Source organism: Numenius arquata, chromosome 10 (assembly GCF_964106895.1).
Source record: "Numenius arquata chromosome 10, bNumArq3.hap1.1, whole genome shotgun sequence".
Taxonomy (NCBI): domain Eukaryota; kingdom Metazoa; phylum Chordata; class Aves; order Charadriiformes; family Scolopacidae; genus Numenius; species Numenius arquata.
This window is the reverse complement of record NC_133585.1, coordinates 40,573,231-40,585,239: the sequence shown is the minus strand read 5'-3', so window position 1 is coordinate 40,585,239 and position 12,009 is coordinate 40,573,231. Positions and strand designations below refer to the sequence as shown.

The following is a 12,009-nucleotide window of genomic DNA, read 5'->3' as shown; positions in this document are numbered from 1 at the left end:
AGTTTTATGAGAACACAGAGATCTTATACCTGGTGAAATAGGGACCATTGTGATGCCCTACTTGCATTCATCTGTACTACCTGTGCTTTCAAAATGAGATTATAGTGCTCATTCATAAGAGTTAATAGCTTATCCTAATCAAACATTTCAGAACAGAAGCTAATGCTTAGACGAGACATCCTGGGCAGTCTGGATCAGGAGCCATTTACCTTCACTATGGTCCAATCCTATTGTTTGTTCAATCTCTGAGTACGTGCGAGTGCCATGGACCTGCATGGAGTCTATGCCGCTGGTCTCCATCAGGTGAACAATATCCATTCGGTTGATTTTTGTAAGACACTGGGTAAGATTTGTATCTGTGGCATTAGAACAACACCATGTAGCTGAGTTAAGAATTTCATATGCTTTCTCCCTTCTATTTTCCATATGAAGTATGGAAGTATACATATATAGGATACTGAGCAACTTAATATCATATATAAAATACAGATGCATTTGGAGACATTGCTATGTAAAAATAGCAATTTTGCAAAATAGCAATAGCATTGCTATGTAAAAAATCTAAAATTAACTGAAGGGCTGCTTATAAAAATGACTACTCATTTTGTTTTTTCCTTTAACAAATTTGTTTTGTTTCCCCAAACATTTTTTTTCCGCTCTTTCTTTTTGCTGTAAGATGTTCTGCCTTGCCCTACAATGAACAAGGTTAAACTACTTTCTCTGAGAATCCTGTGGTACGCCATGTTATACAGACAAGCTTAAAAAAAATTCAGTACAATCTATGAGCATTCTTTCTATAGCCTAAATTTTAAACCTCCCCTTTTTTTTTCTGTGATTATAGCACACATCTGTCACGTCAACTAGCAAATTGGAGACAGTTACATGTACTATAACTGGAAACAAACCTGTTGCGTGTTTCCCATCCCTTTCAAGCCAGTATTTGAGGAGTGCATGACTCTGGTCTTGAAGTGAATTAGGATTTTCAATTCGGATCTGGTGAATTTGCTCTTCTGTGAAATCCAGTTCTCTTGCTAGCTCTGAAAAATAAATCCATCTCTGTAAGGTGTCTTTTTCCCTGCTTGACATCTATTTTACAGCTGTCAGCAGCAAAGTGGATCACAAACTTTTCTGAAACCAAATTCTCTTTGCTTCTGTGTACCTTGTGTTATATTTGGAGGCATTGTTAAACAGTAATTTCATGACAAAGACAGAAATGTGTTACACCTCAAAGTGATGGGTCTGTGTGAGCTTTTATTCTTCATGTCTACCATTCCTAGTTCTCAGAGGCACAACACTACGACAAAATTTAGCAGTGACAAGCCATCAAATAGAGCGCAGTTGCAGAAATAGCACAGGAGCAGATAAAAATATTTCTAGCTAGAGAGCACCACGCTTAGCAGATTCTCTCCTCTGAAATATTGAATATTTCAGAAACTTTGATAAAAATCTAATAAAATAATTAATTTTAAGTAATGACATTTTGTAGGGGTAGATTAAAGCATAATACTGCTAATCTCCTGGACTTGTTTCATTTTAAGAAAAGTAAATGTCTATGAATTACAGTTGAAAACCAAAATCTGAAAATGCGGAACTAAGAATAACTGATGTCTTTCTGATGTGGCATAGGCTCAGACTGCAGTCCAGAAAAGAGAAATCGTTTAATAGTCTTTAACATCTGTAATATGTTAGTATTATATAATTTAATATAATAACTGTTTAATAGTCTGTAACAAATTTATTGTATCCAGAGCCAGGAGCAGCTTTCTGCCATCACCAAACTATGACGCAACTGTTGAAACAGGTCATCAAATGAGTTAAAGCCATGGAGAATTTGTGAGATTTCTACTGTTACTCCTGGTCTCCAGATTTCTGCTTCTTTCACAAAGAAGGATTCATATTCTTGTTCACTGTCATTATGGCTATAGTGGCATGGACTTGATTTTGGAGGGTGTCACGTTTTAGCAGGGTGGAGAGAACCCTAACCGCAAACCCCAGATAACCTTATTTCCAGGCCGGTTTGTAAACTGGTGCAACTGTAGACTTCAAAAAACATACAGTAACTACACATTAGATTCAAATCCTAGGTAGTCAAATAAGTTTGAACAGAAAACTATCACTATTTTAGCCCCAAAAGTAACATTTGACACAGTAGCCTTTACTATAAGCAATCTTTACCGTAATATGACAGGAATATTTAGCAAGTGTGTTATCCTGCCCTCTCTAAAATGCTATAAGACATTAATGATTAATGTATATTTTGATAAGCATCCATTTTTTCTAGTTATGTTTTCAGAACTGTCTATTCATTTGTATAAAATGTTCAGCAGATTCCTAATCTGTTACATCGCACAGGTCCAAGTCCTACTGATTTCAAGATAATCCATGTTGGGATGAGTGACATATGCTCCCAGTCTTCTCTATGGATTGAAATAGAGGACAGGAAAGGAAGAGGTGAGTAACACAAGCAAAAGTATCAGTGATATTTTGCATATACTCTGCAGATGCTTAAAAAAACAGTAATGAGCAAAATCTTTCATTATCAAGGAGTTAACATTTTTTCTCTGGTATACAACTCCTCTTTAATTCCTAGAGCCTTGCTTGTTTTCAGTGTGGTACTGCTCTAGGGATAGATACAAAAGAGCATAGACCTGATTTAATCTTTTTTTCAGCAATTTTTTGTTGGATCGCACAGTTTGACGCAGCGCTGAGATTTCTGTGCAGCTCTTTTTCTTTGTAAACACTTTTGAGCTGATTTTCAGCAACAGACATCTGCATTTCATTCTGCGTTACTTTCCCTTGTCCCCAGTAACGTTAGCTGTCTCAGATCTATTAAATCCACAATATTAAAGTGACTGTTACAAATAGGTCCCTTTTTATCCCTTTTTCCTCAGCGCAGTTCTGTAGAAAAGAAGTTGATGTCATTTTTCCTTATAGTAGCCTTCCAGCCTAGGAGCTCCAGAACACAGATTATATTTATTCATGTATTCATATATCTTTTAGCTAGAGTTGTTGCATTTTGCAAGAAAGAGTAAGGTAACATATGCCAGCTCTTTGTCACTCTCATCCTAGGACTTTTCCCTCTGGAGATGCCACAGCAAGTGCAGAGGCCTTACCTCTGCATTGGAGTTCTTACCTAATAGGCTATAGGAATCTTAGTAACCAGAACACAGTAAGCTACGGAAATATTTCTATCAAACATCATTAGATAATCAGGAAGGAAACATGAAAAACAGGAGGAATGTCCCCTCCTTTCTCTCTGGAATAGACAACATGCATTTTACCTGTCCAGCTGAATCCAAGATGATCAGCAATGTGGGCCAGTCTTTCCTCTGTTCTTTCCTGATCATCCTGTTGATCTAAAGGTCAAAGAGAGCCACAAGTTGCCTTTTGCAAGTTAAAAACCATTTCATAGGTGATATAGCCCAAGAAGGGAAAGTGCCTTTTTTTCTAACTACTGTAATCTAAATGCGGACAGGCTGCTACAACTGGGTAACTAAAGTGAGGACTGTAAATCCCCAGGTTAAAAAAAACAAAAAAGCTTGATTTTTCAAAAAGCACAAGGACTACAGGACTATCTATATTTTCCATTTGAAAATCAGGCTTTCATGTGAAAATCTAAACTAGGACTGAAGTGCCTACTGTGCCTATTTTGGCCAAGCATTTTTTTCTAATCTAACATTAAATTGAAGACTTCAACTAAGTCAAGAAGCCATAATTTTCCATGCCTCCTTAGTAAATGCCAACATTGAAAAATTCATCTGGCCTGGTGCTTCTAATTATGTTCTTTCTGTTGTAGGGAAGGTTTTGTTCAAACAGTCCATATGGCACTTCATATTATGGTTTGTATTTGAGATATTGTTAATTTAAGTGTCTTTGAGCCTTCCAACTGGGGAGTGATACAAAATACTTACAATGAAGGCAAGGAAAAATCAGATGTTCATTTGCCAGTCATCACTGATTTCAGTAACAGTGAGACTGACTGTTCCTCCCATCCCCAAAGCTAATCTGAGGATGGCGGAATTTGAGTTTTGATTTTCCCTGAATGTACACATGGATTGTGATATCTCAGACTCAGAAAATTGCTTAGGGTTAATGATATATGCATGTTTCATCTTAGCTAATGGATTTCCATTATGGCTACTCAATAGCAGTGCACAAGTAGGTGAGAGGAAAACCAAACACCAGAAAACTTGTACTGAAGTTACTGGTGACTCGGAATTTTCTTGAGACACAGATTATCAAAAAAAGTAACATGAAAAACTTAATTGTTTAAAACTTCTGCAGATTTCTTTGTGTAACAACTCAAAAGAAAATAAATTTTCCTGTCTCAGTTTCAACCAATGCCCAAATACTTATTATTAGTAAAAATTAATAGTTAAGAATAGGGCCAGGGAAAGCCAAAAGCCAAAATGTGCATGACCTGAACAATCAGTTTAATGGCAAAACAATACATATTTTTAGAAGTGTTTTTGTTTGTTAAGATAACACTTCCCATAAGCATTCATGGTTTGCAATCTTGAGATTGTTTCACAGACAAGAAAAACACAGACACAACACAAAAAACCAAACACAGCTCACAGGGGGAAAAAAAATACACAACTAACCACCAAAAGCTTAAAAGAAAATGCCACACAGATTACACATGTATACAAACATACATGTACACACACACCCCAAAGAAAACAAAAAACCAAAAAGTTTAATTCATGACATGCGTCGCACAGGGAATCCCAGTCGTTGGCAAATACCTTCAGCATGGTCATGGACATTTTCATCAGGGATACGTTCAATCTGAGTCTCTACAGACTCATCCCAAATGGGTCTGGTGTCAAAGATGTCTTCAGGAACTGACTGCTGAGTCTCACTGGATGGCACATTTTCAATAACTGAAACTTCTAGGGCACTACTGCTTTCATCATCTGAAACTAATTCTTGTTCTCTCTCTGACTGGGTGAGTCTTTCCACTAATTTAGAAGCTTCATCACTAATTTCTTCAAAGAATTCTATGGAGTTTTTGTAAAGGTCAAAAAAATGTTCCTTACTTTCTTTTGTGGGACTAAAAGCACTGCGGGAGGCTGTAGTGCTTCTGCTTTTAACTGGCAACCGCGATGAAAATGCCTTGGGTCTTGCTGCTGTTGCCTCATCTGAGTCTAGCTCAAGCTTCATCTCTCTCTCCCTCTCCCTGGCCTCTACTTCTGCCTCAGCATAACTCCTAGCTTTTATTGAACGTTTAGTCTTTGGGTCCATGGGAATACTTGCATCAGATTCAGATTTACTTCGGTTATCTTGTTTCATAGGTACTTTGCTTGTCATGTCAAGAGCTTTGGGTGACTCTAGCTTGCGGACAGGTGTGTCTGGGTATGTATATTGTTGTTCAGCTTTTTGGAAAGCTGCTTTGACAGGAATTTTAGACTTTGGTTTTGCTTGGTCATCTTTTCCTTCACACTGCAAACTGTCTAGGAAGCCATCTGTGGGAAGGCTCTCATTTTCCGATTGTTGCAAGGATTGCGATGCAGCAGCGACTGTTCTTACAGGAATTTTGGATTTGCTTTCACAAGAAGGCACACTCTCCATTAGAGCAGTAGGGATTTCAATCACAGATCTCTGTTCCTCTGGTGAAGAGTCCGGGGACTCATCACCTTGTTCAGAACAGACTAATCTAGTGACTTTGGGAAAATCTAATTCATCTTCTACTACAGACTGCTCAGGAGAGATAGGGCAAGGCACCTGACTGCTATCAACGATGTCAGCCTCCATTCTGCAGAGGGGCTCAGCTTCAGAGGCAGCAGTTTCTTTCTTTGGTGATTTTGAAGAAGCCGAAATACCCATTTTAATTGGAATTCTGGATTTAAGATCTGCTTTTGTGGTGCCTATGCTGACACCTTCACCTGTCATTTCTTCTGATTTATCACTAGACTCAGATGTTGGGGGTGAATATTTCAATGTATCTTTTTCTTGTATATCCAAGTCCTCCAATTCTGAAGGTGAAAATGGATCTGGTGAGCTCTTCAGATTAGAAGATTCCACCTCTGCTGCTTCTTTCACTTCTTCAGATAAAGAAACTTCTTCCTGGGGCTGCTGCCCCATTTGGAAGAAGTGAAAGCTTTCATCTGGATAGTTCCTTTTGGTCATGTCAATGGCTCCACTTCTAGTCATTTCAAACAACTTTCCTTCCTGAAAAAGAAAAGGATTTTGTTCACTAAGTGGTGTCCCTTCTTCGGTAGGTGTTCTGGCTGGTGTTGTATCAGGTGTTGTGCCTTGTGATCGCCTGTCTACCATCAACCCAAATATCTTTTGTTCCTCTTCTTTTACCCGAGCTTCAAAAGCTTCATCGTCTTCACGTATTTCACTCCACATGTCAGAATCCACATCAGTTTTAGTGATGACAACTTGACTGATCAATTTCTCTGTTTCATCTGTTATATCCTCAAGGGCAGATTCAGCTAATTTTGTGGAATCTGATGCTGAAGACCCTTCTGGCATTTTCTGAAATGCACCCTCTGATTTTGGCTCTATTTCCATATACGTTTCCTCTGAAGAATGATATTCACTACCTGTGTCTCTGCTAAGTGAAGCTTCACCAGTCTGAACTTTCCCTTCTTGAATAGAATAGTTTTCCCTAGATAACAGACTTCTACCAGATCCTACCTTACTTTCAGAGTCAGTAAAGAAATGTTCAGAAGACACATTTTCATAAGGGCTAACTATATAAGGAGAGCTACTTTCAGCAGCATCTGCTACACAACTTTCAGGTTCCGCTGTTTCAGTGGTAAGGGATGAATATTCTGGTAAGGGTTCCTCAGCATGACTATCTCTTTGAGATGTTTCAAAATCTGTATCTGCTTTTCCCAAATCACTTCCCAAAGCAGAATGGTCAGTGGTATCACCTTCAGCCAGTTTGGTGTCTTGTGGTACAGAGGACTCAGTGGTACTCTGTCCACAAGAACCACCATCTGCTTTCTCAGACACAGCTCCTGTAGAAATGAGATCTGTGTGTGTTAACAATGCAGTGGTTTTGACATCTTTTTCACATTGCTGTAGGGTTAGTGAAGACTCAACATGAACTTCTTTTCGAGAACTGTCACCGGTGGAATGACACAGAGTACCCCCACAATGTGTGACTGGGGCACTGGGGCTAACTGTCTCACTGCCATCTCTACTGTCACGTTTTGATTCCTCAGTTTCTGCTGATGCACAACCATCAGAATGACAAGTGCCTGATTCTTTTGTGGAAGCCTTACAGCTGTCCCCAAGGATAAGTGGTTCCTTTTTGTCATCTTCTGTTGGCATATCCTGTTCTGCTTTAACTGTACCTATCCTGACAGAGCACTGCTGCGAATCAATGGGTTGAAAACCTGCTTCGTCGGGGCTAGAACTGGAGTCAATACTGGATGGTAATGGTGAGGGTGGCTGCACTCGGATCACAGGCTCCATTAAGAGGCCAGAGTCAGCTTCTTTTTTTAGCTGAGTCAATTCTGGCTCACTTTCTGAAGAGGAAGAACTTTTCCTAGATTCAGCTGCAGACATCACCATTGTAGGTATATCTTTTTCTCCTACAGCTGTTGACTCTTGTTCTTCAGCTTCACATGCAGCTTCTGAATCAGCAGCTACTAAAGATTCATCTTGTTTACAATCCTTTTTGTAATCCCTCTTCTGTTTTGCTTCTTGTTCTAATTCATCAAACATTTTGATTTTGGTCACCATTTTAAACATCTCCTCTTCAGGAGTGAATCTCTTCTTCGGTTCACTTTCACAATCATCCTCTGGTTCTTCACTGACTTCAGGGATCACAGCCGACTTTGGTATGTTTGACAGTGCCTGCGAGTCTGCTATTTTAGGTGTGATTTCATAGCTAATTTCTTCAGAACTAGGAGTTTCAGGTGAAAGGGGACTCTTCCCTGAACTCTCCATGAGGGATGTTTGCTCTAGACTGTCATCATCAGCACTTCCCTCAGGGTCACGGAGAATCCTGGAACGCACCGATGCCAGCTCTGGGCAGGTTTCTCCTTTGCTAAGAACAGAGTGAAGAGGACCCTGCCCCAAAATACCAGCCTTCACTGTTTGTTCTACAGGGCTACTTTCAAGGGAATCACGGCAGGGAGACTCTTTCATAGGACTGGGCTCCAAAGAATCAGGCGTTTTGTGTGATGAGTTATCTTCTAGCACTGGGCTTGCTTCCAGTGAGTCTTTATGACTTATAGCCAAAGAGTCATCTGCAACTGGGCTAAAGCTTTCACTATCATGGCTAGCAAGTGAAAGTTCCAATTTCTGGGGACTTCTAACCACAACACGGCGTTCACAGGTTATATCTTTTTCTTTCTCTAAAGCAGTGTCATGTGTTTCAGAAGACTTAGTTAAATGTGCAGTGGTTCTGGATTCTTTATCCCTGCTAACATCTTTCATAATGGAAGCTGAGCTACTTTCTTTATGTTTATCAGCCTCTTCTTCAGAGGCTGTAGGTACAAGCTCTTCTGATACATGGTCAGAATGAGACTTACTAGTCTCAGTAACAGCATCTAGCTGTCTTTCAGTAATACCTTTTTTATCTTCCTTTGGAGAGAGTTCCTTTGGAGAACATGTTTCTGCTGTTGTGTGTGCTCTAGCTGCTCCTTTAGCTTCTTCATTTTGCCCATCAGTTTTCTTTGGTGAGAATGAAAGGCTTTCAGGGCTTGTTTCTGGAGTCTCTGCCAGACCCTCATGCTTATAACTTTCCTCAGAGCTGATCTGAGGGGTTCCGTCAAGTAGACTACCTGGAGAATCAGCCACACCTTCATGTTTAAGGCTCTCTGAACTCCCATCAAAAGCAGCACTTTGCAGGGAAAGAGCAGGAAGGAATCCGTCTTTCACATATTCCGTGGGAAAAGCAACACTGAAAGGGCTGGTCAGAACTTGCTCCAAGTTAAGCTCTCCCTCCTCTGTCACTGAAAGGTGCCGGAACTGTTGGTATTTGTCATTATCCTCCAGTTCTTCTTTAATGACATCAGAAAAGTCTGTTGAGGTTTTTCTGTCAGGGCTGATCTGGAAGTCAGTATCTCCTTGGTCATCAGAAGTCCTGCCCTTCGCAACCGCTGTATCTTTGACACTTTCATCATCAAATACCGGAGGGAGAGGTTCAGTTGGTTTTTTGCTGCTCTGCTCTTTTACCTGGTCTTTACCTACAGTTTTCTTGGTAATTTTGACAGCAGAAATTTGCATTTTTCCTTTTTTTGATTGTGGCTCTTTCTCTGCTTTTAATACCGTACTTTGTTTGTCCTTCTGTTTGTCTGTCTTGTGGCTTGATACTCGCCTAGTTTCACTTTGTGAAGAAACTGGTTTTCTCTGGGTTGTTTCCTTCTCAGGGAGCTGCTGCTTCTGTTTGACGGATTTGTGTTCAAACAGTCCAGATATATTCTTGGATGGGTCTTGACCTGACTGGAAGGCTTTCATCAGTTCACGAACTGACATGGTCTCTTCAAGTCTTTCTGTCTTAGAAGAAGGTGAAACAGGGGGTTGTGCTTTGTGTGCTACCGGTTTTTTGACTTGTGCTGGTCTTTTAGAAGCCTTTTCAGCAGTGCTTTCTCTTGTTTGAATTCTGACAGGTAGTTTTGACCGTACTTTTTGTTCATCTTCCACTCGTTTCTGAAGAGCTTTAACTTTATCTTTTATCGAACCAATAGGCGTTTCCTCTATAACAGGGGATACAGCTTTAGCCTCAGGAGCAGCTGTCAGTGTTAAGCCAGGCTCCTCACCTCCTGATTCATCTGGAGTGAGTTTCCTTAGTCCTCGTTGTTCTTCACTGCTGTGCATCTTGCCTTCCTTTTGCTTTTGCTTGTCTCTTAATTTTGTCCTAACTGGCTTTTTAATTTCTGAGGCTGGCTTGTGTTGCTCCTGTGGACTTAGTGATTCAGTTGTTGGAGATTCGTGTCCTTCTTTTTCAGAATCCCTGCTTATTACTACAGCTTCAAATCTCTCTTCTACTAAGTCTTCTTGTAAGGCTTGTGGCTGTACCTCATGAAGAGAAACATAGGTTTTTAAATCCTCTGTAAGGTAATCTACCATTCCTGTCATGTCTGGCTTCTCCATTTTTGCTGCCCCTTTGTCTATCCTGACTTCTACACAGGTAGGCTCAGTGACTTCTAAAGGAGCATTTCTTCTGGCCTCTTCAATTTCTTCATCACTGACAATGACCCATTCTTCTTCTACAAGTTCTTGTTTGGAAAGGGACTTCTGCAAAACATGTTCTTCTCTGGTATAGGATCCACCTCTCAGAATTTCATTTACTTTTTCTAAGTCTTCTTTCACTCTTTCAACTATTTCAAAAGGCTCTCCTGGCTCTTCTTCAGTGGGTTTTCCCAGATCTTTCACTTTAATGGAGCCTGATTTATCAGAAGGGTCAGTTGTCAAGATGGCAGTCATTTTGATCAAATCTTGTTTCATCTCAGAAACTTCAGACAACAGGTCTGGACTGGCTAGTACAGGGACTTCATTAACCAGATGGCTTTTCAGGATAGAAGTTTCTGTAGATTCTGTCTCGTCATCTTTGATGCGAATGAAAAACATTGAAAGTAAAATGGAAATCAAAAATAGAGATTGGAAAATGTAATCAGGACTGAAAATGACAGTCTTTGGTTGCAGTGGTAGGAAGGTCAACAAAATGGGCCAGGAATGGTGGATCCACAAGATCTGAGGGTACAAGAGCAAAGCAAAGCTAACAGGGGAGGGGGAAAAAAAAAACAACTGAAAAGGAAAATGGCAGGAAATAACTTGCTTAACTTTATCAAAATAGCACAACCACACATACATTATCAAAGCTGTAACAAACCAAATCAGGACACCACTAAAAAAAAAAAAATCAAAACAACAACAAAATTTAAAATTAAAAACAGAAGAAACACAGTGAAGTTACACAAAGATAGGCATCTCAAGATTGTTCAGATGTTACAGATCAATGTTCAAATAAAAATAAACAAGAAAAAAGGCGGAAAGCATTAGAACTGATTGAAAGTCGATTTCCTCTAAGAGAAAGCCAGTGTTAGCAAACTGTCAGAATAACATTGGGTTAACATTTTTTTTTTCTTAATGACCAAAATAAAAAGTTAAAAGTAATTCTGCAGTAATCTAAAATATGATCAAATATGTAGAGATCTGAATCAGCTGCAAACCGGCATTTCATCTAAGGGGATTTCACACCTAAACAATGAAACAAACATTCTTTTGTTTTAAGAGGCATGGTCCTTTCCTTGGAACATCCTCATTGACAACTAATGAATTGACTGAGGAAAGAGAAGACAGAGAAGAAAAGGAGAGATAATAAGAAAAAACTGTGAATCAACTTAGAAGTGATTTCAAAGTTTTAAAAAATGTAATGTATGGCAACCAAAAATCAGAGACAGTCACACTAGACACATACGTACAATTCATGTAAGGCAAGTTATTTCCATGCAAAGCAAAGGTGTTGAAATGCTGCTGGGTATGTAGGTTCAGTTAAAAAACAATTGCTCTAAAAAATTAATCACATAAATTAAAGATACATGAAAATATTGTAAAACATACTGTGGTGAAATATTTGAATAATCTGTGCAATCAGTATACAGTAAATTGGATGGGGGTAATTCCCATTATGCCATAACTGCCCGCTGGGAATATTATTAATTTCAGGAAGGACTACTAGAAAATGTATATTGAACAGAATGAAATATTGGAGTACTGAAGGAAGCTATGAACAGAACGCAACGCTTAGAAATTATAATTGCACTTTTTCTTTTAAAGGTAGTACACCGTATAAAACTTGACACATTTCGACACATTTCTGCACCCCAGTCTAAAAGTCAAAGTAGTAATGCAAACTCTCAAACTAATTCTCCATTAAGCCAAAGGAAGAAGTAGCAAAACTAAGTTGCTACCTGAGTGGTATTTTCATTCATCCAGTATGAGTCACCAAAAATTCAAGCTCTATGCTATGTTGAATTTACGCGAGTCTGTGACAGCCACAACTGAGCAACCTCACCAAACCTGCATCCCACCACCTTC

The 12,009-nt window shown here is 39.3% G+C and overlaps 1 protein-coding gene across 1 annotated transcript in view; it reads right to left on the bottom strand.

Moving 5' to 3' along the window:
- The window catches only part of ANK2 (ankyrin 2), a 166,045-nt gene that overhangs the window by 15,029 nt on the left and 139,007 nt on the right, over window positions 1–12,009 (bottom strand). The window contains exons 39-42 of the mRNA XM_074154943.1: window positions 4,749–10,517; window positions 3,282–3,356; window positions 906–1,037; window positions 210–356 (exon numbers count right to left, since the gene is read on the bottom strand). Coding sequence (XP_074011044.1) covers window positions 210–356; window positions 906–1,037; window positions 3,282–3,356; window positions 4,749–10,517 — 6,123 coding nt within the window. The remainder of the gene's footprint in view (window positions 1–209; window positions 357–905; window positions 1,038–3,281; window positions 3,357–4,748; window positions 10,518–12,009) is intronic.